Source organism: Myotis brandtii, unplaced genomic scaffold (assembly GCF_000412655.1).
Source record: "Myotis brandtii unplaced genomic scaffold, ASM41265v1 scaffold165, whole genome shotgun sequence".
NCBI classification, from domain to species: Eukaryota; Metazoa; Chordata; class Mammalia; order Chiroptera; family Vespertilionidae; genus Myotis; species Myotis brandtii.
In genome coordinates, this window is record NW_005356042.1 from 8,139,499 (window position 1) to 8,167,456 (window position 27,958).

The 27,958-nt window shown below is 52.2% G+C and overlaps 1 protein-coding gene across 1 annotated transcript; it reads left to right on the forward strand.

Annotated features, from left to right (window-relative positions):
- The first annotated feature begins 25 nt into the window (after nt 1-25).
- On the forward strand, nt 26-27,552 carry SLC38A8 (solute carrier family 38, member 8). Its single transcript, XM_005862566.2, has 11 exons — nt 26-320; nt 687-871; nt 4,972-5,170; nt 13,804-13,933; nt 14,812-14,913; nt 18,079-18,136; nt 22,390-22,504; nt 23,958-24,105; nt 24,494-24,687; nt 25,955-26,006; nt 27,360-27,552. Exons 2-11 carry the CDS (start codon nt 689-691, stop codon nt 27,451-27,453), a joined length of 1,275 nt encoding a protein of 424 aa, XP_005862628.1. The 5' UTR covers nt 26-320; nt 687-688; the 3' UTR covers nt 27,454-27,552.
- The last annotated feature ends 406 nt before the right edge of the window (nt 27,553-27,958 follow it).

Consider the following 27,958-nt stretch of genomic DNA (forward strand, 5'->3'; position numbering starts at 1 on the left):
GAGGAGGGGAGGGAGTCTTCAGACTTCCTCAGGCCAGAAGTCTCAGAAGCTGCCAAGTTCTTGGGACAGATGGCCCTGACTTCAAGTCTCTGCTCCCCTAGGTTTTGAAACATGACCCAAACACATACTCTTTAGGGCTCCCTTAGTTCACGACTCACTCATGACCCACCCTTGCAGAGCTGGACTCTTCCTTCTTCCACCCGTCTGGGCCCAAGAAATGCAGCGGAACCACCTGGAGTGAGCCTGAGTTCCTGTCCGTCCATCCGTCCGAGTGCAAGGTGGCCAAAGACTGTCTCTCACCTTGAAGTTTGCACTTGGTGGTAAGGACTAGGGCTGTCAGAGAGGTGGGGATGAGGGGGAGGGAGCCGAGGGCTGTGATGGGCTGGAAGGAGTTAGAGGTTTAGAAGAGGAAGGGGGAGGGAGGAGGGGTCCTTCGGTTAAGTTTGAGAGCAGGAGTGAGGATAAGCTGGTAGAAAGCTAGAGGGGGAGGGGTGGAAAGCAGCGAGGAAGAGAAGTGATGGGCCAATGAGTGAGCAAGGGAAAGGGGCAGCAGAGGTGCAGGAAGAGGGAGATGCGGTAGCTGGGACAACTGGGGAGAGACCTTTGGCAGCCAGAGAGTGATACCGGCTATGAACGGGGAAGACAGTGCAAAGACTGTCTCCTCTCCACCCTTCTGCTGCTTCTAGCCATGGAGGGACAGACGCCTGGAAGCAGAGGCCTTTTGGAAAAGCCTGTGACCGCCAGCCCCGGTCTGTCCTCACTGAGCGCTGTCTTCATCCTCCTGAAATCTGCGCTGGGGGCCGGCCTGCTCAACTTCCCCTGGGCCTTCTACAAGGCCGGTGGGGTGGCCCCCGCCTTCCTGGTAGAGCTGGTAAGCCCCTGGGAAGTGATTGGGGAGGTCTCCCCGGGCAGGATCCAGGCGGCATCCTCAGTAGCAGGTCTGCAGAGCTGCCTGTCTTAGAAACTATGTACATCTGTGGGGTTTGATTTTCTGCCCGCTGAGCTCATGAGGGGAGAAGATAACTGTACCTGGGCACACAACAGCCTCTACCCGCCCAGGCTGCTGCCAGGCACAACACCTGGATCCAATGAACCTGACATCTCCGCGGAGAACACTCGGTCTCTGAGCAATCGCCTGGCCAGCTGACCTCACTTGCCCGCTGGTCTCAGGTCCACGTTCAGATCGGGTCAGGACCAGGACTGGCTGGGACACCCCCATGCAAGCTGGGCCAGGCCCTCTGCCGTGTCAGAGGCCAGCAGCCACTTCCAGGGCCTGCCTTCCAGCTGAGTTCCCTTTCCAGGCGGTCAGGGCTGAGCGGCTGTAGCAGAGAAGAAGCACTGATTAGCGCAGCTTTCTTTTGTTTGCAGTGATTCTCTGGCTGCCAGGAGCCCGTGTTCCGTGGTAAGCTCTTTGACAGGCAGCCCACACGCTTTTCCATGGCAGCCAGCTGATAATGGTCCTGTTCTTAATGGTCCGGTGCCGGGGTTCTTGTCCCAGCATCAGGAAGGGTTCAGGAATCTGGAGAAGGCTGTGCGTAGATGTTAAATAGGAATCCAGAGACTAATAAAGAGTCCGGAGATGAGATATAATTTAGAAAGGCATTTGGGGGTTAGAGAAGCTTAGCTAAAGGAGCTAAGTTCCAAGATCTTAAATCTAAGGTCTTAGGTTCTCTCCTCCCCAGGACCCCATGCTTTTTATTAATACAACTTGTCCTGAGGCGAGGCCGAGATATACACTTCAAAGGGTATACGGAAACATTGTCAGAATGGGGGAATTAGCCCACGGCTGTTCAGGTGTTTGGCCAGTAGGAGGCAATAACATGTAGATTAAGATGCCTTTTAGCTGTCTGGCAGCCACAATCAGTTTCCTATTCAGGTTTGGGGAAATGCCTTCAGCCATTCCCAACAGGTGACTACATGTGTGACTCTGTTGAGTCCCCAAATCTCATCAACCTTTTGATGAAACTCTTGAAATTATGACATGCTGGAATTGGTCTCCGGCTGTCCCGTTCTGTGTGTAGGCCACAGGGCTGGATACAAGATACTTGAAATATCAAATAAGGTATTTCAGATGGTGGGTAGTGTTAGGAGGGTCACATGACAGAGGGTGGGGCAACATAACAGGTGGTCAGAGGACTCTGAGGGGGTGACGTTGCCCTGTGCCCCAGTGGAAATGGAAGGACTTGTCCAGGTGCATGAGAGGTGCAACATAGCTGTGTTTGGATGGGTACAACAGGGAGGCTGCCCTTTCAGCTCTTGACCGATTCTCGGTCAAGGGCAGGTACCTGGATTGCAGGTTCTATCCCCAGCCTGGTTGGGGCTGGTGCATGAAGTAACCAATCAATGTTTCTCTCTCTCTTTCTCTCTCTCTCTCTCAATCTCCTCACCCCCCATCCTTCCCTCCCTCCCTCCCTTCCCTTCCACTCTCCCTAAAAAACAACAATGGAAAACAATATCCTAGGGTGAGGATTAACAAAACAAAAGGCTGCCCTTTCAGACAATGAGGAGTGAATGCAGGGGGCGTGGTTGGGCACAGAGGTGTCCAGTCTCAGGGTGGCAGGCAGGGCTGTGAAGCAGAGCTGTGGCCCCCACTCCTCACACCCCTGCAGCACTCCTGGGCACCTTGCTGAAATGCAGATGCTGACTCAGCAGGGCTGGGCAGGTCTGAGGCTGTGCATCCGGACGAGCTCCTGGTGACGTGGAGGCTGCTAGTGTGGCTTGCGCATTGTACAGTGTGGTCTAAAGAAGTGAATGAATTGAAACCCTGGACAAGCGAAGGAATCAGACTGGTAATGGGCCCGCTGCCCTTCCCTGCCTCTCTCCTCCTCTTGGGAGACTTCTGCTCTGTCCCCTTTGCAAGGGGCCAACTTGGACTTGGGGCGCATTTAAACATTCTCACCACCAGGAGGTCAGTGGTGCGAGGTGGTAGGTCTCTCATGACCCGTTAGCATTGGAGGATTACTAAGATTGAATGAACCTGACCCTCAGTTAGAAGTTGCAGAGGCGGAGCCTGGGCATGAGCAATAAGGGCTCTTTGCTGTCTGTCAGGGTCCCTCTCGTGAATGCCTCACTGGCAGAGGATCCCTTAGTCCCCACCCCCCTTCCCTTCATCCTCAAGTACCTATCTACTGAGTGCCTGCTATGTGTCAGGCACCTCTCTGGGGACTAAATGGTGAGCAGAAAATGCCACAACCCCAGTGTTCACAGAGCTGAGAGGCTCTGGGTGAGAGATGTTGGAGACGCTGTAGTATATGTTGTAAGCATATGTCCTTGGGCTACTAGACCAAGGACCACAAACTGAGTGGCTTAAAACAGCAGAAATGTATCCTCTCACAGTCCTGGACGCAGAAGTGTGAAAGAAGACTGCCAGCGGGGCTCTGCTCCCTCCTTCCTGCCTCTTCCAGCTCCTGGTGGCCCCAGGCATCCCTTGGCTTGTGGCCACATCACCCCAGCCTCTGTTCCATCATCACAGAGTCTCCTTTTTATGTCTTCTGTTCTGTCTCGTCTAAGGCACTTGTCATTGGATTTCAGGGTCACCCAGATGGTCCAGGATGACCCATCTCAAGGTCCTTAATTACACCTGCAAAGATCCCTTTTTATTTAATTACATCTGCAGAGACTGCCCAGTAAGTCACCTGCACCGGTGGTGGAGGTGAGGCTGTGGACTTGTCTTTTGGGGACCACCATTCTGCCCACGGCAGGCACAGTGTACCCAAGAAGGCATAGTTCTATCAGAGCCTGAGATGAGGGGCTGAGTCCACCTGAGGGTGACGTGTCAGGAAGGCTTTCTGGAGGAAATGGCCTTGGAGAGGAGGGGGAAGATTAGGCGTTCGCCAGGTGAGGGAAAGTGGTGGAGGCGGAAGGGCGTTCCAGGCAGAGGAACTGGCATGGGCAAAGGTTCAGGGACCGAAGGGAGCCATGTGTTCCTCCCAACTCGGAAGTTCCAAGTTCCTCTCCCACAGTCCAATTAGATGTTCCTCCTCTGCAGCTGTGTTGTGGCGTCTGGAGTAACAGAATGAATCTGCTGGTCAGGGCTGTGCCCTGTCTGAGCGTGTCCCAGCTCAGCATTCTTCCCCAGAACCCGGGACAGGGGTGTGGAGGCCTGGAGACCAAGTTCAGTTGGGGGCAGGTAGCCACCGGTCCTGCAGAGGCTCAAAACCATTTAGCTCCATGCAGCAAGTGGGGCTCCCATGCACCGATGGGGGTGTCCAGTGGCACAGGCACTTGGGAAAGCAGTTTGGCAATTTCTTAGTTAAAAACAGGTCTAATCTATGACCCAGCAATTCTCCTGAGGGCATGTCCAGGAAGACAAAACACAGGTCCTCAAAAGGACTTGTTCCGAGTGCTCAGCCCTTTATTCCCAGTAGCCAGAAACTAAGAACCACGAGGTGCCTGTCAGCAGCAGGCTGGCAGAAGCAACTGTGACTGCATCCATACAGGGGGTGGCACTCGGCAAAAATAGGAGTAACACGTGATCACCAGTGTGGCTGGATCTCACAAGCACGACACTGAGGAAGAAGCCAGATACCAAAATATGTAAAAGTAGAAAAATATTAGACCAGTGGTTTCTGGGGACAGGATTGGGGCATAAAGTGACTGGGATGGGACAGGAGGGCACGTCAGGGTGGTAGAATGTTCTGTGTCTTGACAGAGGTGCATTTGTTGTGCCTCTTCAGGTGATAACCCTTGTATACATGTAGCCCGTACAGTTTTAGCACCATCTGGGTTTCTGATGCCCCATTTGTCCATCTGGGCAGAGTGGTATGAATCCCAGACTGACCACCAGCAAGGCCTCGACAGTCCACCTGCCCTGCAGCTCTAGTTTCAGGGCAGGGGAGGGGCCCCGGGCCATAGGCAGCGTGACTTCTACAGGTGAGAGGCCCAGTGGAGGGAGCCATATCCAAGTCCCCAGGGGCAGCTGGCTGGGTGGTGGCCTTTGGGAGCACCCTGGCCCACAGTCCTGCTCTGCAGGTCTCCCTGGTCTTCCTGATCAGTGGGCTGGTCATCCTGGGCTATGCCGCCTCCGTCAGTGGCCAGACCACCTACCAGGGCGTGGTTCGAGGGCTGTGTGGACCTGCCATCGGGAAGCTGTGTGAGGCCTGCTTCACCGTCAACCTGCTCATGATCTCCGTGGCCTTCCTCAGGGTGATCGGGGACCAGCTGGAGAAGCGTAAGTACTTGCACTGGAGGTGGGGTGGCCTCAGGGTTCGGTGCTCCTTATGCCCCCTGGGGCTCCTGGTTTTGAACAGGACGAGGACACTGAGCAGGACCCTGGGGGACAGCAGAGACTGAGACCACCCCTGAGCTCCTAACGTCCTGGAGACGGGAGACTTGGAATTCGTAATTACCAGCACAAGGAGAGTCCTGGGGGCGGGGGGCAGGGCCAGGCTGTGGCTGGCTGTCTAGTGGGGTCCACTGCAGAGAAGCCCTGTGGGAGAGAACCAATCACACCTTGAGTTTTGGGATGTTGGAGACTAAACCCCATGCACCTGGGCCTCTAGTTCCCCACTAACAATTTCCCTCTGAGCATGGTTTAGTTGCATCCCCATCAATTCTGATATCTATTTTCATTTTTGTTCCATTTAAAACATTTGTTAAATTTTGCTGTGATTTCTTTGACTCACAGGGTGTTTAACGTTGTGTGGTTTGATTTCTAATTATTCGGGACTTTTTTTAGATCCCTTTTTGGGTTCTATCTTAATTGCATTGTGGTCAGACAACACACTTGGTGATTTCCGTTTTTCTGGTATTTGAGACTGCCCTGTGGGCCCCCACATGTTCTGCGTTGGTGAGCATTTTGCGTGGGGTGCAGTGTTCTGGAACTCTCCATCCGGTCAAGGTTCTCCACAGCTTTGAGCAGGTCTTCATAGCCTTGCTGACGTTTTGGGTCTAGTTATTCTATTCGCCTGAGTGAGGGTGTTAAGCCTGCAATCACAGTTGAAGATTTTATCTGTTTCTCACTCTCAACTGTCCAGTTTCACCTCATGGTCCTGGAAGCTCCGTTATAGGCACCCACCCATGAACTACCCTTTTATTGTTATGAAATACCCGCTTTTGTCTCTGGTGATACTTGGTCGCTAAATCACCCCCCTCTACTATAAATGTAGGCGCTCCAGCTGCCTTCAGATTAATGGTTATGCAGTATTTCTCTTCCTGTTCATTCTCTGTGAACCAAACTGTGAGGTGGGCTTTCTAATGCATTTCTCGTAGATAGCATATGGTCGGGTCGTGCTTTTTTAAAAAAATCATCTTGACAATCTCAGACAGACTTCTAATTGGAATGTAATTATTGATATGGTTAGATTTCGCTCCGATGTTTTGATGTGTCTTTGGTTTGTTCTCTCCGTCACTTTAACCGTGAATAAAAAGGCCCCTGGCTCTGGGGTGCTGAGATTAGAGGCTTCTATGTTTGGGGCAGCACTCTTACCCAGAAAGCATTGCGGTTGGCAGATCTGAGCCTACGGTGGGTAAATGAGTACAAAATGCCCTGCTTGCAAGTGGCAGTTGAGGCCACGTCAGCTTCACCTCGGGTCACCGGGCCATACTGTGTGTGAGGAAGATTCTGAAGCTGCGTGCAGGCTCAGCTGTGGAGCCCAGAGTGATTAGAGTTGATTAGATACAGGCCACCTGGTTCTGGGGGGGTTGACTGGGGAGGAGAGGGCATTGTGTGTGTGTTTCTGGTTAGGTACTTGCAGGGGGGTTGGGGGGAGCGGTCTTTCTGGGTCAAGTCCAGGCTTCTCCACAGGAGGACTACCTAGAGCAGTGATGGCGAACCTATGACACTCGTGTCAGAGGTGACACACGAACTCATTTTTTTGGTTGATTTTTCTTTGTTAAATGGCATTTAAATATATAAAATAAATATCAAAAATATAAGTCTTTGTTTTACTATGGTTGCAAATATCAAAAAATTTCTATATGTGACACGGCACCAGAGTTAAGTTAGGGTTTTTCAAAATGCTGACACACCGAGCTCAAAAGGTTCGCCATCACTGGACGAGGGGGTCCATGTGGAGAGGCCCCAAAACTGCAGGGAAGGCCCAGCTGAGCCACGGTGTCCCCACCAGGCACCTGATGTGGGGAGAGCCATCGAGAACCCTCCAGACCAGCCCTCCCACCAGCCAAATACCCTCAAGTGACCCCCATGGGTTCCACATGGAGCAGAAGTAGCCAGCTCAGCCCTATCTCATTCTTCACATCCTGCTCATGGCAGATAATCAAGTGGACACGCCAGGCCATGTTGGAGTAGTTTGTTGTGCAGTGGTGACAGAGAATATGGCTTTGCCCAGCACCAAAAAGCCACCCTGGCCCCGCTAGACCCACACACCCCCTGAGCTCCCAAGCAGAAACAGAAGGATCTGGTACAACAGTGGTTCTCAACCTTCTGGCCCTTTAAATACAGTTCCTCATTTTCTTCTGTTTTAAAAATGTTCTAAATCACCAGTGAATTTCAGGAAAGTATGCTATATTAATATAATTTATACATACTTGTTTCTCTGATTATTTCTCAGTTTAAAAAAATGGTGAATTAATTATAAAAAACATTATATTTAAAGGGAGTATGGCCCAGAAAGCAAAATTCACATGGCATTATTTAACCCAATCAAGAAAGATACATGGGCCAGTCCAGTGTGGCTCAGTTGTTGAGCGTTGACCTATGAGAGAGGACGTCACAGTTTGATTCCCGGTCAGGGTACAGGCCCAGGTTGTGGGCTCCATCCCTAGTGTGGGGGTGCAGGAGGCAGCCAATCCATGATTCTCTCTCATCATTGATGTTTTTATATTTCTCCCTCTCCCTCCCTCTCTGAAATAAATAAAAATGTTTTATTAAAAAGATACATGGAAGTTCTTTGGAACAGGTAGACCTACTTCTCCTCAGCACGCCCAAGGAGGAAGTCCAGAGGTTCTGTATCAGCCTTTTGACCAGAACCATATGATAAAGCATATTACTGATAACCCTGGGCTGGTAATTTAATTGATAATTTCTAGAGCTGGTGAGTTCAAGGTGAACATTTAAATCTAGGACTCTTGCTACATGTGTTGCAGGGTGTGCCAGTGAAGGCGAGGCAAAGATCCAGGCCTCTGGCTGGGGCTCTCTTCCCTCATTCACCTCTTGTCCATCTCATTTTAAATGGGCCCCGTGGGACCACTCAGAAAAAGTAACTACGACGTAAACATTTGGGATTCAGGCACAGGTGGTGTACCTGAGGGATGTATGAGGATGGTTATAGAATTGAGAGACGCCAGACTGCTAAGAGACGAGTGAGGAAAAGTTTGCCATGGAACAAATAGAAATCTGGCTGGGGTGCTGGGCTCCAGGTCATAGTTGTTTGGTATATAACATGGCAGCTGACATTGAAACCTATGCTTACCTCGACATCTTGCTGGCTAATGTGCTAATGTGCGCTCGTGGAGAGAAATGGGTGGCATGTGTGAAGTTACAGAGCTGTCTCTAGTACTGGCCAGTTTTCTCAGTGGTTAGAGCATCAGCCCTCAGACCGATGGGTCATGGTTCAATTCCTGATCAAGGGCATGCATGTTGGTTGCAGGTTCAAACCCCAGCCCGACTGGCACATGTGCAGGAGGCAACCAGTTGATGTGTCTCGCTCACATTGATCTTTTTCTCTCTCCCCCTCCTCCCTCCCTTCTACTCTCTAAAAATCAATGGGAAAAATATCCTCGGGTGAGGATAAAAAAAAAAAAAGTTGAAGAACTGTCTCAGTAAATTCTGTATCACTTTAGGGCCCAGGTTACCTTTTGGGTTATCTCATTCTCCTTTCTTCCCCTCAGTTTTGCATAAACAGAAATATTCTCTTCAACTACCTGGTCTGCAGGTATAAGAAGGGACCAGCACTTTCCTGGACAAACTGGCTTTCAGGTGGTGGGGGTAGCTTGCTGTTGGAAGGAAGCACAGTCTGGCTTAAGGGCGACTGAAGTGGTGAGGGAGGTGCATTCCTTTGGTGATTTCCACAAATACTGAAAAGAGGGACATTTCACAAAGAATTTGGTCTCCTATTTGAGTACGGGGGCTCAGAACGTGAGCTATAGGTCTCTAATAATGAATTTTTCTAACTCTGACAATTTAATTTCTACTAGAAAGATTACTTATTTTTCAGATTGCACAAGATCCGGGCATAATTGTCAGTGTGACTTCACTTATATTTAAAGCTTGGCAACATTTGGAGAGTTTTGGTAAAAATGCCCAATAAAAAAGCAATTTAAAAGTTAAGAAAGGCCTAGAAAAAATTTCAAAATATATTAATTTCTCAATTACACAAGATTACCTGATCCAGAACACCTAATATAAAAATGAAAGTAAATGTCCTGGTAAAAGAAACATATATATGTTTAATCCAGTATGAGCAGGACAGGCTATCGAATTAATGATATTGAAAAACAAGCCACCAACCAGAAGTAAATGAAAATGGACCACATTTCACAGTATACATGATAATAAATTCTAGTTGGAATAAAAGTGGAAATGTTAGAAATAATTTTTAAAATCTTTCAAAACAAAATCTTAGAACTTTGCAAGTATAAGAGAGTAAAGGAAAACTTCTGAATCAGCTATAAAAACCCAGATGCTTTAAAAGACAGGCAATTAAGTAAAACTATAATTATATACATAAAATTTTTGACTGACAAATTATACTCTAAAGAATGTTAAGAAATAGGGAGATGTGAAAAGAGCTGTTTGCAATGCTGATGAGAGATGACGGGTTCTTATTTAATGTGCAGAGGCCTTTACGTCCTGACAAGGAAAAGACAACCCACAGGAGTGGCTGAGACTCGGGAGCACGTCCAAAAGGCCAGCCAAAGTGAAGAGTCTCAACTTCTCCAAATAGCAGCTCACAAGTTAAAGTCACAAGTAGCTCTCATTGAGATCCAGCAAACCCACCAAACTTTAAATAAAACTTTTAGAAGGAGCATGTGGAGAATAGATATTCTCTCATATGGCTGATGGAAGCATGAACTGTTTCCACCTTTGTTTAAAGTTTGGCAACATGTATTAAAATTTAAAAATGCATGGAATTCCAACGTTTTCCACACTGAAACGTAGCACATAAAAATAAGCATACAACATGTAAGAACATGTGCAAAAGAATGTTATTCTTCACATTCAATTGCAAACAAAGTAATGCTATCCACAGGGGAAAGGCTGAATGTATGTTGAAATATAAAAAAAATAATTTGAAAGAATGAATTTGAATTGTTCTGGTAATTCCATGATTATAGGATTATAAGAGTATGGGAGAAATACAGAAGGATTAGATTTGTGACATGGTTCCCCTTGGGGTGAACAAGTATCTGGGGTGAGGTGTTCTTGTGAAGATAAGGAGTTAGTTACACTGAAAACTGAATGCATGAGGTAAATATTTTTCTATAAACTAATGGATATTAATATTCCCATAAATGCATGTGCATATGTATCTGTACAAACATGTATGACAGAATGACCACCGACATGTTAGCAAGCATGGGTGGCTCAGATTGGTGGGAGACCAAATGACTAGATTTCTTCCTTATATTTGAATGCTCCCTTAGAGTTGTTTATAATGAGCATGCATTATTTGTATAAACAACCCTATTTTCACTGTCAGGAAGAAAAGAATGATCTGTCATTTGTTGAACGATGTTTATCACACTTTATGTTGGTCATAGAAAGTCAACATATAATACTCATGTCAGAGGTGGCTTTTTATTTTTTGTTTCTACTACTTAGACTACGTTTTTCAATGATTATGGTTTGATCTGTATGTTTCACAGGTCCCCATGCATGCTCACTGGAACAATAAAATGGTAGTTTAAGTAGAACTGAGAAAAGAGCTTATTCTAAGTAGGTGTGTTTATATGTGTGAAAGTGATTGAAACCTGAGCTTTGTCTATACAATACTATGGAAATAAAAAATTGTGGGCTTTGAGTTCTTGCCCTGACATTAGTCAGAGAAATATAGATTCTAAGTTTCTTTCATAAAAAGCCTTATACAATCCAAAACACCTTGGTTAGTAAAGATGAAAAGATAAGGCAAGCAAGACTGGGATGTATTTGCCACAGAAGTCAAAGAGCTGGTGTCACAGAGGCCTTTTGTGACTGGTCCAGGTGAGTGAGTCTGGATTCTCCACGCAGTAGAATCCATAGGGGATTGCATACGCGTGTACAGATTTACTGTAAGGAACTGGCTCACAGGGTTTACAGAGGCTGTGGCATGAGATCTGCAGTCAGCAAGCTGGAGACCCGGCCGTGCTGGTGGTGTAAGTCAGCTGAGCCCCAAGACAGAGAATGCTGGTGCCCAGCTCCGAGGGGGCCGTGTAGCAAACCCTCCCTTATCCACCTGCCGGTTCTACCTAGGCTGCCAGCAGGTTGCATGAGGCCTGCTCACATGGGGAGGGCCATCTCCTTCTCTGCTGATTCAAACATCAATGTCATCCAGAAACATGGCCACAGAGTCTCCCAGAGTAATTTTAAACCAAATACCTGGGTACCCTGTAGCCCAGTGAACTTGGCACATCAAATTCCCCATCTCACCAAGAATGCTCAGGGCTCCAGCTTTAGGCTGCCTCCATGTGAATCTTGGCCCTCCTGATTGACTGTGTGATCTTGCATAAATTACTTGATCACTTTATTCCTCAGTTTTCTCATCTATAAAATGTGAGGATTAAATGAGAGGGTTCATAGAATATCACCTGGCTTTTTCTAGCCATATAAGATATGCCAACTTTATCATTATCATCATCATCATTATTATTATTACTATGATTCTTATCTTTTGTCATTTAGAATATCCTTACCCTACATTATGCACAAGAAACAAAGCTTGGAACTGTAGTTTAATCACTAAAGTTATAAGTTGCAATTTTTATAAGAAATGATATTTCTGTACCTAAGCTATATAGTGTATTTTGTCTAATTGAATTTGCTTACTGATATTCTAACATTATTAGAATATAACAATGTCATTATTTTTATGGTCACTCCACCACCATGTATAGTGTAGAAAATTCTGCTGGTGAGAAAGGCTCAGATCCACTGGGTCTAGCTTTCTTCTTCCCCAAATGATTCAGACCCTAATCTGACAGGCAGCCTGGTTTCCCACAAAACTAGTCATGGAGGGAGGGGAGTACAGAACAACAGATGGAGTCGGAAGAAATTAAATTATTTGGCTTAATTATCATCACTGTGATGAAATACTAAAATAGTGTTGATTTAATGTAATGATGCTCAATGTCAAGACTATAAATGTACACATGATTTCATTTATAACTTCAATGGGGGAAAAAAGACAAAGGGGACATCAGTAATACTGTCAACAGTAAAGATAAATTTAAAAAAATAATCATAAAGGGAGGCTCTGAAATTAGATCATGTGGGTTCAAGTCTTGGTTTCTTTCAACTGCCAACTAGTGACATAAGGCAGATTATTAACTTCTAATCCTTCCTTTTCTTATCTGTAAAATGAGAATAATAATACATTCATCATGTTGTAATATTTAAATAAAATAATTCATGTAACTACTTTGAACAGTGGCTGTAACACTCAAATGTCTTCATTTTACCTATTAGTAATATATTATTGTTATTATTTCTCTAACCTCATATTCTTTCAGATTTGTGTATCTAATTGCCTCCTAAATATGTCTACTTTTATGCCCTATAGCAGTGATGGCGAACCTATGACACGCTTGTCAGAGGTGACACGCGAACTCATTTTTTTTGGTTGATTTTTCTTTGTTAAATGGCATTTAAATATATAAAATAAATATCAAAAATATAAGTCTTTGTTTTACTATGGTTGCAAATATCAAAAAATTTCTATATGTGACACGGCACCAGAGTTAAGTTAGGGTTTTTCAAAATGCTGACACACCGAGCTCAAAAGGTTCGCCATCACTGGACGAGGGGGTCCATGTGGAGAGGCCCCAAAACTGCAGGGAAGGCCCAGCTGAGCCACGGTGTCCCCACCAGGCACCTGATGTGGGGAGAGCCATCGAGAACCCTCCAGACCAGCCCTCCCACCAGCCAAATACCCTCAAGTGACCCCCATGGGTTCCACATGGAGCAGAAGTAGCCAGCTCAGCCCTATCTCATTCTTCACATCCTGCTCATGGCAGATAATCAAGTGGACACGCCAGGCCATGTTGGAGTAGTTTGTTGTGCAGTGGTGACAGAGAATATGGCTTTGCCCAGCACCAAAAAGCCACCCTGGCCCCGCTAGACCCACACACCCCCTGAGCTCCCAAGCAGAAACAGAAGGATCTGGTACAACAGTGGTTCTCAACCTTCTGGCCCTTTAAATACAGTTCCTCATGTTGTGACCCAAACCATAAAATTATTTTCGTTGCTACTTCATAACTGTAATGATGCTACTGTTATGAATCGTAATGTAAATATCTAAATATAAATATCTGATATTAGGCAACCCCTGTGAAAGGGTCGTTTGACCGCCAAAGGGGTCGCAACCCACAGGTTGAGAACCGCTGTGTTACAAGCACATAAGGGCCCAGGTGCCTCAGGGTAGGTCCTTTGTCTCACTTGTGGCTGGATTCCAGCACGGGGAGCAGTGCCTGGCTGGTAGGAGCCCAGTGAGCATCTGTCGAATGAGTTTCTGCAGCCAGATCTTTCCTTCGTGGTGGCACATGATGGGGTCCCCATCACGCTTGTCCCATCCCTTTAGACTCACAGGGCTGACAGTGCCCATGGCAACCCCTGCCAGGGATGGAGAGCGGGAGCCCGGGGCAGGACTGACTGCTGGGTGAGAGCCACAGGCTCACTGCGACCCCCCCTTCCTTCCGCCTTGCCACCAGTGTGTGACTTCCTCCTGCCCGCCCTGCAGCCCTGGTACGCTGACCAGCGCTTCACCTTGACCCTGCTCTCCATGCTGGTCATCCTGCCCCTGTCCGTCCCGAGGGAGATCAGGTTCCAGAAAGTCACGAGGTATGGGGCTGCAGGCTTCCTGGCAGGGCAGCGGCTTTGACCGGGTCCCCACTGCCCTGGGTTGGTGTTTTGGGGGGGCTCTGTCCGCCTCTGCTAGGGGAGCTGTTAGCGTTGGCCTTCCCATTTGGAGAAGGAGGAAAACATTAAAAATCACACAAGTAACATGTGTGTGTGTGATAGGAAATATAGAGAAGCAAAAGAGAAAACTACCATAATGGCATAACCTGCTGCTGCTGTTTTCTTTAACTATTACAGACTTCATATGCCCACGCGTGCGCACTCACAGGCACAGAGGCAGACATACACATACTGTTTTTCATACTGTGGTCTGTGGCTTTACGTACATTTTTGAAGGAAAAAAGAGTCTGGCAAAAGTATTCATGCAAATTTGCATATTTTTGAAGGGAAAAAAAAAGAGTCTGGCAAAAGTATTCATGCAAATTTGCAACTTATGTTTCCCTGTTGTGTTCAGAGCAACAATGGACGTCTTACCTTGGAAACGGAGAAACAGGGGGTAGGGGACTAGAGCCCCTAGGTGCCCCCAGCCCTCCAGTCTCTCATCCCGCCCCACTGAGTCAGGGGTCCTCCTCCCCATAGCCAGTGTCCTGGCTTAGCTGCCACACCCGAGGCTGAGTGGCCGTTGGAGAGACAGGGTGCCGGTGGTCACCACAGCCTCGCAGGTGTGGCCAGTTAGGAACTGGCCCAATCCGACCCTGGGCCTGAGCACAGTCCTGCCTGAAAGATCTCCCACATCCCCACTTGCAGATGAGGGACTCAAGGCGCGGAGCCGTGAGAACTGCCTGGCACCTTGCCCGGGTGGGCAGAGTCGGCATTCAGATCCCCTCTGTGTTTGTGGTCATGCATCATCTATGTGTTAGCTTCCTAGGCACCCTGGCCGCCTGCTACCTGGCCCTAGTCATCGTGGCGCAGTACTACCTGAGGCCCCAGGACCTTGCTCGTGAGCCCGGTCCTGCGCTGAGGTGAGTCTGAGGGGATGGCCTTCCCTGGCTTCCTGGGGTGCTGCAGGGGATCCGGCAGGAAGGACACTTCTCCCCACTGTTTGCACAGAGCCCCGCTCCTCTCAGCGAAATGCCTGGTGTCTCTGATGCCTGAGGTCCCAGCGAAGGCCCCTGTTCCCCCCAGAATGGACACAGCTGGGTAGTAGGAACCAGGGACAGGCCAAGGAACACAGCTCTAAGCCCCTCCACCCTGGCTCCTGGGCTTTCACAGCAGTGTCCCCACAGCCTGGAGCCGGTGGAACCGGCCGGCGAGATGCCGATGCCTGGGCAGAGGGAGCAGGAGTGACAGAGGCCAGTGTGACCCCACCGGCCTGAGGCCTGAGCAAGGCCAGGACGGGGGCGGGTGTCCTGTGGGGATGCGGAGCCTCACTGAGGAAGGGTTTTGCTGGGCAGCTGCTTCAGGGTGTGAGCACAGCAGGAGCTTGAAATCGGATCTTCGGGTGACAGGCCAGCTCCGTAGGCATGTGACCTATGAACTTACCAGGGCTGCGCGCAGAAGGGCCTTGCACTCGGTTTAATGCCCTGCTGCCACCATCCCAATGTTCTTAATCGTTGTCGAACAAGGGTCCGCCATGTTCATTTTGCACTGGGCCCCACAAACTATGTGGCCCCTCCTGGCCGACAGATTGGAAGTGGAGCATGAGAGCGGAGTCCAGGGTGGCTTTGAGCTCTAGCCTGAGCACCGGGAAGGTGGCGGTGCTGTTTCCTAGGACGGAGGAGGCGAGAGGAGCAGGTGGCTGGGGGAGAAAAGGGGTGTGAGGTTGGAGTCGGCTTTGAATGCCTAAATGAAGGTACAGGTAGCTTGTCAGACCTGCGTCTGGATTCAGGGAGAGAGAAGCTGGGCTGGAGGGAGGAATGTGGCTGGTGTCAGCCCAGAGATGGCATTTAAGGCCCTGGACTGGGCAGGTGGTACACTCAGAACCCACAGTGCTCTGTCCGGCACTGGGAGGTCGGGGGAGGAGGAGGAGCTGTGGAGGGGTGGGAGTCGGATGTGTTAGCTTTCTGGAGCTGCTGTGACAAACGACCACAAACCTGGTGGCTTCACACTAAAACAGCTTATCCTCTCTCAGTTCTGGAAGCCAGGAGTCCAAAATCAAGGTGGGGCAGGCCAGGCTTCCTCAGAGGCTCCAGGGGAGGGCCCTGCCCGCCTCGTCCAGCTCCCGGGGCCGCCAGTGGTCCTTGGCTGGAAGGTAGATGCCTCGCTCCAGTCTCTGCCTCCGTCGTCACGCGGCCTCTCCCTGGGTGTCTGTTTCCCTTCCTATAAGGACACCCGTCGTTGCACCAGTTCCCAACCTACTCCTGTGTGACCCCATCTTAATTTAACTAATTACATCTACAGAGACCTATTTCCAAATGAGGCATCACTCTGAGGTTCCCAGTGGATGTAAATTTGGAGGGACACTATTCAACCAGGACAGAGGATAATAGTAGGTGGGTCGCAGATGTCGGTGAACAAAATTTCAGGAAGTTGGCGTGATCATTGCCAAATGTTCCCCTGGTCACAGTGGACTGAGCCCTGGGCATGGATTGGAGGCTGCTGGTGTTACTTGGTCAGGGCAGGAGAGGCAGTGAAGGCCCAGGTGGATTGGGTTCAGGAGAGAAGGAAGGAGGCAGGAAAGAGCTCTTCTGAGGAGGGGAGGAGAGGAATGGGCAGGAGCCATGAGGGGCAGAGGCCCCAGCCCCTATTTATGCTGACGGACATCTCTTAGAGAAGGAAGAACCAACGAGGAGAGGGCCGGGCTCACTGCTAATCTGCAGCCTCGAGTCAGGGGGAGGGGAGGTCCTGTGCTCTGGGGTCTCTTTCCCGGGGCCAGGGGGCCTGCACATGTGGCCCAGGGGATGCAGGCGGGCAGATGGGGCCGTGCCTACATGGACACTCTGGTGATGAACAGGAAGCCTGGCACCAGGGACAGGGCTGTTGAGGAAAGTGTGGGAAGCCCGGCCCCGTAGGGAGGCGCCATGAGAGTTAAGTCAGCCGTGTGCAGCACGAGCAGGAGTCAGCACTGTGCACGTGTCCCGTGCTGCTGTGACAAACTACCACCAACCGGGGGCTTACACAGCACAGATTTACTCTCTGATCTCTGGAGGCCAGAAGTCCAAAATGGGCCCCGCGGGGCTCAAGTCAAGGTGTTGGCAGGGCTGCGTTCCTCTTGGAGGCTCTGGGCAAGAATCCGTTTCCTGGCCTTTCCTAGCTTCTAGGGGACACTCACTCTCCGTGGCTCATGGCCCTGCCTCCGTCTGTAAAGCCAGCAGCATGCCTTCTCTGACCCTATCTCCGTCGTCACAGCCCCCTCCACCCACCCCCAGGAAAGGTTCTCATCTCAGGGATTCATGCGACACATTGGGCCTAGATAACCAGGGTCACCTCCCACCTGAGTCCTTACCCCGACACACACCTGTCAGCTCACTTATTCCCAGGTCGCTGGGATTCGGACATGGGCCTCTTTGGGGGTCATTATTCTGGCACAACCAGGAAACCCTGATTCTGTAGCAGGTGTTATTTACACCCCATTTCACTATATGTCCCTAAACGTGCTGGATGCTGGCACCTAGAGCTGCTTGCCAAAGGAAGCTTGAGGGCCACCGTCCTGAAATTTCTGCCCATGCACACCTCTGTCCTTTTGGGAGCTTGGGCAGAGGTCAAACCATCCCTGCACTGCTGAGGTCTGTTTGATGGAGGTCAAACCATCCCTGCACTGCTGGGGTCTGTTTGATGGAGGTCAAACCATCCCTGCACTGCTGGGGTCTGTTTGATGGAGGTCAAACCATCCCTGCACTGCTGGGGTCTGTTTGATGGAGGCTGCCTGAGCTCCCCAGCCCTAACCTCACGGGAACAGGCAGCCTCAGAGGGAGGCTGGGAGTTCCTGCTCGTCGTGCCCTTTCCAAGCTCTGCCAGCCCAGAGAATGTCAAGTTACCAAAATGTCAGCTCAAATGTAATTAGAGAGTGCAACACAGAGCATGGCTCCCTTTCCGTCTCCCAAACCAGGGACTGGACGCAATAATTAAAAATACATCTTACAGCCGTGCTCAGTGACACCTTTCTGGTCTTTAAAACTCATCTTCAAGTTGAGCGTGGTTGTGAAGTTAGCCTTTTGTAATGAACACCTGTTCTTGTCTGTTTGCAGTCCTTCCTCCTGGACCTCTGTGTTTAGTGTCTTCCCCACCATCTGCTTTGGATTTCAGGTAAGCTCAGCTCTGTGTTGGCGAGCGTGGCGTGGGCGGGCTGTGGTGACTCCCTGCTCCCGTGGGAGAGTGTGCCCTCCCTGGCAGGAGAGAGGGGTGAAGGCTTGTTCCAGAATGTGATGGGCTGTCTTCCGGAGACGGCGCGTGTGTTGGAATCTGGGTTCAGTGAGGTGTGACTTGCTGTAGAACTGGGGAACCCGGCCCCCACTGGCAGCCAGCAGCAGCAGCAGAGTGGGAATTCAACACCTGTCCCTCCTCATGTAAAACCCTCGCAGGACAGTTGCCATGCCAGGACACCCAGAGTTGTCCATGTCCTCAGCAGATCTCTGTCCCAGGGGCCTCGGAGAGGAAGCATCCTGCCTCTGGAGGCGTGGAGGCGGGGGCTGGAAGGTGTGCAGGGGGCTGCGTGGTGGGGGTACGGGGCAGAGTGTCTGACAGTCATGGACTGAGGGTGGGCTGTGTGTAGTCCAGCTGAGGGGCTTCTGACAGCCCTGGGCGGGCAGAGTCAGACACCCTCCTTCAGGCACTGATGTCTGAAAGGCATCTTGAAGAATGTGTGGGGGGCGCCAGGTGAAGGGGAGGGCGGTCCAGCTAGAAGGGACAGCACAGGTGAGGGGGGAAGGGGAGGGGGAAGAGGAAGGGGGGAGCATGCCTGGTGGGGCTGCAGGGCTGTAAAGGGCTCTGCTAGGTGGGGTCCCCGGGGTGCCGTACCGAAGAGCGTGGGCTCTGCTCCCTGCCTTCCGGGTTTTCCAGGCTCCTAGCAGGTGGCAGCTGACTCCATTCTTCCATTGTTTATTTTAGGAAAGACGTGCCTCTCTCCTAAAAACCTATCCAGCAAACCAATAGCAAAACCACCCCAAAGCAAAGTCGAGTTGGCAGGGGAGGTGGTTCAGGAGCGACAGTATCTCAGCTTCCTGCCCTGAGTTTTTCTTCCCTTAGCCGCCAACTGGCTCCTTTCTGTTCTTCATCTTGCATTTTCTCTGAGAAACAGTTTTGAAAAAAAATCTTGAAACATTTCCATTTCTCTTGCTTATAAATGAGTTGATGGTATCACTTCTGGGGCTTAGCAAGCCATTTATAAGAAATTCTCACATTTTTCCTTGCACACCCAATATTTTGAAAGATCTAGAGCAGCGATTTTGCTGTCAGCTGTTCGTCTGGATGTGGTTTAGCGCCCCTCTCTCCAGTGTCTGAGCACCATATGGCGCCGCGGGCTCCACTGGGGGCTGCTTTTCAGATGCTTCCCGGGGGTGCCCCCCTCACCTTTGCCTCAGCTCCCGCATTCCATTCTCCTAGCAACCGAGGCCTGGCTGAGGTTTCCAGGGACACGGATGCAGGATGGAGATTTGGGAAAAGATGTGAATTGCCGGGTGGGGGTGGGGCTGAGGCCGGAGGCCAGAGGCAGGGCTGGGAGAGTCTGTGTGGAGGAAGGCAGGAAACAGGGAGGGAGGGGGCAAGGCTGGAGGGCCCTGTGAGGAGGGGAGGTCTCCTTGTCCTCAGGAGCTCTGACCTGGTTCAAACACCACCCCCACATGTAGCAGCCCCACCACCAGCTGCACGGAGCTGGTAGGAGGGGCCTGCGGAACAGAGTGGGTCTTCTCTGTTGTTGTTTTTTAAACAACAGCTTTACTGAGATAGAACTCACATAGCATGCATTTCACCCACCTGAAGTGTAAGATCCAGGGGTGTGGTATGTTCACAGAGCTGTGGGACCATCACCACAGTCGATTTTCGACCATTTCATCTCCCCAAGAACCCTGAACCTGTTACCAGTCACCCCAACACCCTCAGCCCCTGCAACCAGGAGTCTCCTTGCTGTCTCTGCCTGCCTGCTGTGGACGGTTCACATAAATGAATCCCACGATGCTGGTCCTTTGTGACAGCTCTCACAGCATCGTGTCCTTGAGCTCACCCACCTGGTGGGTGTGTCAGTGCTCTGTTCCTTTTTATGGCTGAGTCATATTCCACCGTTTGCTTATCCATCCCTCAGCCATGCACACCAGGCAGTTTCCACTTCTAGCCAGCATGGGCGCCTCTGCCTGCATCCCGGCTCAGTGAGGAGCGAGCCTGCGCACAGCCAGCCCCTCCCACAGGTTGTTCCAGCAGGGCAGCCCACCCCCACCCCGTCCATCCCAGGGGACCTGTTGCACCTTCCCTATGAAACCAAAAGTGACCCATGAATCTTAGGACAAACAGAGAAAGAAGGGCAGGGCTCCTCCATACACCTCCAAGCATTTCCCCCATTTCTGAGTTTGGGAGACAGGAGGGGGGAGCATTGATCCACGGAGTTCCCTGCCCCTCAGTTGAGGGTCCCCAGGGATTGAGGGCTCCTGTGAGGTCAGAGAAGTCCCGGGAAAGAAAGCCAGAGAGGCACTGGTGCCCGAGGCTAGTCTGTCCTAGAAGGTACATGTGAGCTCCCTGGGGACCGTGTTGGGCTAGTTTCCGTGGTACCCAGACTTGCACTGAGTCAGACTGATAAGATTTGAGTCCCAGAGAGCGTGGGCTGGGTAGGGGCAGCCTCCCTGTTGCGGGTGGGTTACTTAAAGGGAGGGGTAAACGAGTAACCCCTGGAGCATTCCTCAGCGGTGGGCCAGGCTCCCTGCTTGGCTGGAGCAAGACAGACGTGGTCCTTGATGTCAGGGAGCTGATGGTAGATGCTGAACAAGCAAACCCAAACTTGCTCACGTGGGGTGGTGGTGGGGGGAACACATGAGAGAGGAACTTGGCCAGGGTCGGGGGGAGGGTCATGTGGGAACACATGAGAGAGGAACTTGACTGGGGGGGAGGGGATTTTGGGAACACATGAGAAAGGAATTTGGCTGGGGGGTGGGTTTGGGAACACATGAGAGAGGAACTTGGCCTGGCTGGGAGGCTTTCCTAAGGCATGAGAAGGAGCTGCCAGGCCAGGAGAGAATCCCAGGGAGAGGAAATGGCTCGAGAAAGGGCCCTGCGGCCGCGCAGAAGGACAGGTGGGCCTTGCTCAGTGAGGGAGAGGAGTGGGGTCCAAGCCTGGAGAGAGGGCAGGAGTAGATCAGTACGTTTGGTTTTGACCAGAAGTGAGCGAGCATGTGACCTGACAGTGGGAACCCTGACCCAGGAGCCTGGGAAGGTCCCAAACCCACAGGGCACATCCAGATACAGAGGCGCCTCTCAGCCCTGCCTGCGCATCAGGGCCTCCTGGCTGCCTGTAAGGCACCACTGCCCAGGACTGCCCCAGGGAAACAGCGTCCCCAGCACAGGTGGGCTCTTGCATGGGCTAGATGTACTTTAAATTCATGACTATCCTATATAATAAAAGGCTAATATGCAAATTGACCGAACGGCTGAACCACCGGTCGCTATGATGCACACTGGCCACCAGGGGGCAGACACTCAATGCAGGAGCTGCCCCCTGGTAGTCAGTGTGGGAGCACTGCTCAGCCAGAAGCCGGGCTCACCGCTGGCCAGTGCAGCGGTGGTGGTGAGAGCCTCTCCTGCCTCCGCGGCAGTGCTAAGGATATCCGACTGATGGCTTAGGCCCACTCCCTACATCAGTTGGACATCCCCTGAGGGCTCCTGGACTGTGAGAGGGAGCAGGCCAGGCTGAGGGCGCCCCCCCCGCCCGCCCCCCTACCCCCCGAGTGCACAAATTTCATAATACGAAATATATGAATCATAAGTATGTGTGCTCCCATGCAGCCACCACCCAGTCAGGACAGAGAACACTGTCAGCTCCTATGGAAGGCTCCCTCGTGACATTTTCCACCGAGTGACATCCACCCCACCCACACACTGTTCTGCCTTGTGTCACCATAAGTGGTGGTTCTCAATGGGGGTGACTGTGCCCCCCCCTCCCCCAGTGGAAATTTGGCATTGTCTGGAGACATTTTTGGTTGTAACACTGGGGGCAGGTGTTCCTGGCATCTAGTGGGTTGAGGTCAGGGATGCTGCTCAATATCCTATGATGCCCTGGATGGCCCCTGTTTGGGCTGGTTTGGCTTGTATTTTGAACTTCACGTACAGGAAAATGTTCTTTCGTGTCTGGCTTCCTTTGCAAAAACATTAAAGCTGTGAGGTTCTTTCTTGTTGAGGTGCATAGTGTGTACATCCTTTTTCACTGCCATGTAATATTCCACCAAATGACTATCTAGTGGTTTACTTAAGCCTTTTACTGCTGGTGGACGTTCGGTGGTTTCCTGTATTTTGGGACACTTTTGAGATTGTTCTGGGTGAGTCTAATGCCCAGCCACCGACTGCGCCCGCCTGTCTTCTAGTGTCACGAAGCTGCTGTCTCCATCTACTGCAGCATGCGCAACCGGAGCCTGTCCCACTGGGCCCTGGTCTCCGTGCTGTCCTTGCTGGCCTGCTGCCTTGTCTACTCGCTGACAGGTAAGGCCCTGCCTGGGGCACCCGGGTAGGGATTGGCAGGAGAAATGGCAATCATGACGAGTATGTATAGAGAGCTTACAGTGTGCAAAGCTCAGCGCTATGCAGTTCGGGTGCCTTCTCTCATTTAGTCCTTAACACCCCCTAGGAAAGGCCCCATTTCATAGATGAGCAAACTGAGGCTCAGAAGGTCCAGGGCCTGCAGGGTCATGGGTTGGCCAAGGTCTCCAAACTCCACGTGGCAAAGCTGTGACCCTAACCCTGGCCCAGCTGTCTCCACAGCCCCTCCTTGCTCTGTGCTCCCGCTTGCTGCTGCCTGATGGGACAGTGATAACAATGGTCATCATCGCATTACATCTGGGTATCCGTTTGCAAAATGCTCTCATGGATTCGATGGATGTGGGCGCTCACAAACCTGTGCTGTACGCAGAGGGTCTTCAAAGGTGATGGCAGTGTGGCTCAGAGAGGGGCTGTGATCTGCCCAGGTCACTGCATGCACACAGCACAGCCCAGGTCCAGGCTCAGGCTGACTTTGGGGCGCCTTCCTCCAGCCCCAAGGCTGGCTCTTTCGTTTGCCTGTGGGGGCCTCTGGCTGGGGAAGCCCTGGGGCTGCAGAGAAATGTGCCTGGTGCTTTGGACACCATGGTTTCAAAAAACTTTCTGGGCGACCTCTCCCCAAGCGGCGGGGGGGGGGGGGGGGGGGGGCAACCCTGGGGCTGCAGAGAAATGTGCCTGGTGCCTTGGACACCATGGTTTCAAAAAACTTTCTGGGCGACTTCTCCCCAAGCGGCGGGGGCGGTGGGGGGGGTCCCTGTCAGGCTGTGGCCCCTGCATAGGAGGGCCATGCCTGGTCACTGAGAGTCACATCCAGGTGGCTCAGGTCGAGGGCCAGTAGGATCATGAGACTAAAGTGAGCCATAGCTCTTGGCCAGAGATGGGTGTCTCAGGGCAGGGCAGGTAACTAGGTTGTGAGAGGCAGCATTGGGTTGCAGGCAAGGGGCCTGCTGCGCTGTACCCAGTTCTGTGCTGTCTGTGTGATTCTGGCAATTGTTGACACCTTGGGTCTTGGTCTTCCCCATCAGGAAAATGGGTGCGCTGCCAATGGCTTTCTGTGGGTGCTGTCGGAGTGGGATGACAGACATGAAAGGCACTGATATCGTTTGCAGAGCGCTGTGTGCCCCTGCAGTGCCCACTCCATGAACAGGCCCTGGTGGGCTATTTGGAAGAAGGGTTCTGACAGTTTTGCCCAGTGGGAGTTTTGAGTCAGAGGAACAGAGTCTCCTGTAGGCTGAGGACAGGAACACCTTGGGAAATGGCAGAACAGAGAACTCTTCCAGAACCTTCTGTCGGCTCCTAGGAAAAGCCTTACAGGTGGTAGAAGCCGGTGGGTGTGTCAGAGTTGGGAGGGGCGCAGCATTTTCTCATCAGCTCCCTGCCCCACCGTCCTCCCTCCCAGGCGTTTATGGCTTCCTGACCTTCGGGACGGAAGTCTCTGCCGACATCCTGATGTCCTACCCGGGTGACGACGAGGTCATCATCGTGGCCCGAGTCCTCTTTGCCATCTCCATTGTGACTGTCTACCCCATTGTGCTCTTCCTGGGGAGGTGAGCTGGCTCGAGGTGGGGTGTGCTCAGCGCAGGGCACTGATACTGACCATGGTTTAGCCGTGCCAGGCACTGCTAGCCGGTGTGTGGTGGGACGGCCGTCATCTCTGCTTCATAGAGGAGTAAGCGGGTCAGGTAATTAGGTCACTGGCCCAGCCTCAACAGGGAGCGGCGTCAGCACTGGAGCCTGGTCTCCAGCCGGCCCTTGACCACCCACTGCGTGGCCCCTCACTGCTGGCGCGGTGCCTGGGGAATAACAGCCCCTGGTGGAACCGGAGCCCTGCCAGGTGTGCAGGGCAGGGGGCGGGGCCTCTAGGGCGCCCGAAGGCAGGCAGGTGAGAGGGCTGGAGCCCAGAGCCGTGTGTGCCTGTGCTGGCGTGGCCTCCAGGTCGGTGATGCAGGATTTCTGGAGGAGGAGCTGTTGCCAGGAGTGTGGGCCCAGGGCCCTGGCCAACCCCTCGGGGCTGCTGACCGTCCTGTGGGTCACCGTGACGCTCGCCATGGCCCTGTTCCTGCCGGACCTCAGCGAGATCATTGGCATCATCGGTGGCATCAGTTCCTTCTTCATCTTCATCTTCCCAGGTGAGGTGCCGGCTTCCCAGGCCTCCTGCCTGCTTGTTGTCTCCCCCTCCTGCCCTGCACCCGCCACCCCCCCGCCCCGGCTCCTCTCAGCAGGGAGTCCCTGTGTTGGGGGTCAGGGGTCAAGGCGGGAGCCCTGTGTAGACAGGATGGTTCCCAGCCCTGTTTCCTGGCCAGGCGTGGGCTGGCGGCTTTATAGACCTTCCCTCATTAAACAGCTCTGTGCCCTCGACACTCCTGACCTCCTGACGGGGGCTCCGTTACTCCCACTGCAGGTGGGGACTGAGGCCCGGGGCCTCCCGGTGGCATGGCGAGCGTGTAGCAGGCCCAGGTCCACCTCCCACAGCTGCCACTCGCTGCAGGACTTTTATTTCTTAAAAATGTTTTCAATTACATGACATTCGTAAGGTTCAAAGGCACCCTTGCAATCTTTGTCCCACCTTATCCCCCGACCTGGAAGGCACAGTTTCTGACAATTTCTTAGGAAACCTTCCCAATGTTAGTCAAATGTCCTGAGGGTGAACCGTGGAGGCCAAGGCCTCCGGGCCACACTGGCATCACCTTAAAGCCCTTCTGCCCACAAGGAGGAGCCCTGGAGGTGCTGCGGTCTCAGGGCAGAAACCCAGCCCACACTGCCCCGGCTCTGGGAAGCGCTTTCAGATGACAGTGCTGTGGTCAGTGCGCCCCCTTGGCCTCCTGGTCCAGCTGCTGCCGCAGTCATGCTCATTTGGGGTCTGAAAGATACATGCATCGGCCTCGGTGCCCATGACCTGGTGGTGCCATTAGCTCCAGCTATTTCTTGTGCTGGGAAGGACTGGCAGGGACACGTTTGGGATGGGGACATGCCATGGAGCTTTAGGCAAAGCTGTCTGGCTTCAAGTCCCAGCAGAATTATTGAAAAGAAAAGAAAAGAAAAGAAAAGAAAAAGGAGAGAAAGGAAGGAAAAGCTGCCAGTTGCTGAACTCACCCCGGGTGTCGGCCCGCGTGTGGCCCTGAGCATCTCACAGAGACCCTGGCACGCAGCTGTGCGGCAGTGTCATCTGTGAGACGGAGGCTCAGGGGCCCAGGGTTCGGGGAGATGTTGAGCTGGGACGCACAGCAGGCCTCAGCCACTGCACTGTGCCCCTCGCCCCGAGCAGGGTGAGCGGGGGGCCTCGAGCAACGGTTTAGCTGGCCTCTCGGGTCCCTGCTGGGTGTTGGCTGAGCTCTGAGAGCTCAGGGCTGATTTAGGTTCCACAATGAAGAGCCGGGGACCCCGTCTCCTTTGCAGGTCTGTGCCTCATCTGTGCCATCGGCACCGAGCCCGTAGGACCACGAGCCAAGTAAGTGTCTCCCCGTGAGGGTGCAACGTGGGCATTGGAAGGGGCCTGTGTGAGGAGCATGTGAGTGCTGCAGGGAGACCCATCGTCTTGCAGATGAGAAAACTGTTAGCCATGGGGGTGTCGGGCCGTGTGCACACAGGCAGAGGGAGTCTGAGCCAGGACTCGAACCCAGGCCAGCAGCACATGGCCCGTTATCTTTCCCTTCGGCTCTGAGGGTTGTGGTGTGTGGCTGGAGCTTTATGTGGACTCGGGGTCTTCCTGACAAAGACCCTAGGTCACATTCACAGGTTCCAGGTAGATGTGAATTTGGGGACCACCATTCAGCCCAGTGCAGATGCTCACAAGTCATAGCAGCCATGGCCTTGGGTCCCACCTGCAGGCCGGGCTCTGTCTCCCACTCCCCAAGCTTGGCTCCCAAAGCCTCGGCTCGGCTTGTCTCCTTCTGGGTGGAGAAGGGTTTTTATGGATGTGCCTACACCTGCCTGGGCTTAGGGCTGGCCGATGGTCTGTGGCCCCTGCACAGCCCTTCCCTGTAGCGCCCTTTGAAGTCCTGCTGCTTTTGTTTTGTGCCTCGGTCCCAGCTCACAATAGTTTAGTGATGGGCTTTCACCATGTTTTTAATTCTGGAACTGCTTTAGGGCCTTCTGACCCATCAGAGCTGCTCTGAGAGCGCTGCGCCCCCGTCACCATCACCTCACTCTCCCGCTCCGATGGGTGGATGTTTATGGCACCAAATGGCTGTTCTGAGATGCTGCTTGACTAGAGATGGTCTTTCCATGACAACGGGTCCTCGTGGCCTTTGTTAATGGGGCCAGAAATATCTCTGGCGGCCCTGCCATTGTGTGGAGATCTTATTATCACCGTTCTCATCTCACTGTTGCGCCATCTCTTTTGGTTACATTATGAAACTCGAGATGTGGCCTTGGTGGCAGCCGGTTCTAGCCACCTCTGCCTCCTGCATGCTCATCCCCTCGCCACTATTCCGATCCTGTATGACACAGGGCTTTCTTCGTCTCCCTTATTTTTGGGGGCTTCGCCCCTCCCACCCCAAAAGGAACAGGGATGGACAGGGAGTTTGAGACTAGTGTCTCCCTCCTCTCATTTTTTTGGCTTTGATAAAAAGTTGAACAGGATTGAGGTTATGAGAGACAGGTGGCGGTTTTTAATTGCCTTGGGTTCTTTCTTTCCTGTTGTTTCAGAAACCCATCCCTACAGGTAGGGGAGGGATACCCTGACTTTTTTTCCCAAATCCATGACTCTACTGGGCTTCAAATAATGTTTCTCTGTGTGCGTGGCTTGTCTGCGCCAAACTCCTGAGACGTGCGTGCTGACGTGGCTTTGTTGACTTGGCAGGTGCTGCTTGGAGGTCTGGGGAGTAGTGTCCGTGCTCGTCGGCACCTTCATCTTTGGGCAGAGCACGGTGGCAGCCCTCTTGGAGCTCCTATGAGGGGCGGCCACCCTGGCAGGCGGGGGGCTTCCCTGGGCCACCCTGGTCCCCGAATGAGACCGATGTAACCCCATCATAAAGATGCTGGAGAAACTGGTACCTCTGCCTTCTCAGGTGCTCACTGGGGCTTCTGCTTGTCCGAGGGTCTCTGGTGCGATGGTGAGGGGGGTGCTTGTCTCCGGGGGCTGCCCTAACAAGTGACCACAGGCTGGTGGCTTGAATCAGCAGGCATTTATTCTCTCATAGTCCAGAGGCCAAGGTGTGGGCAGGGCCAAGCTCCCTCTGAAGGCTCCAGGGGGGCATCCTTCCTGCTTCTTCCAGCTCCAGGGGTTGCCAGCAGTCCTTGGCTTGTAGACGCATCTCTCTCTCTGCTTTCCTCTCTGCATGGCCTTCTTCCCTCTGTGTCTGTGTCCAAATTTCCCTCTTATAAGGATGCTGTCATGGGATTAGGGCCACCCTAATTCATCTGAAGTTACTTAATTATGGTCTGCAAAGATTCTGTTTC

What these genes read in the sequence shown, in the direction of transcription:
- SLC38A8 (XM_005862566.2), top strand. Translation starts at nt 689, where the DNA reads ATGGAGGGACAGACGCCTGGAAGCAGAGGCCTTTTGGAAAAGCCTGTG. An exon ending in GAGCCCGGTCCTGCGCTGAG is followed by an intron (nt 14,914 to 18,078) that starts GTGAGTCTGAGG and finishes GTCTGTTTGCAG; the next exon opens with TCCTTCCTCCTGGACCTCTG. An exon ending in ATTGTGCTCTTCCTGGGGAG is followed by an intron (nt 24,106 to 24,493) that starts GTGAGCTGGCTC and finishes CGTGGCCTCCAG; the next exon opens with GTCGGTGATGCAGGATTTCT.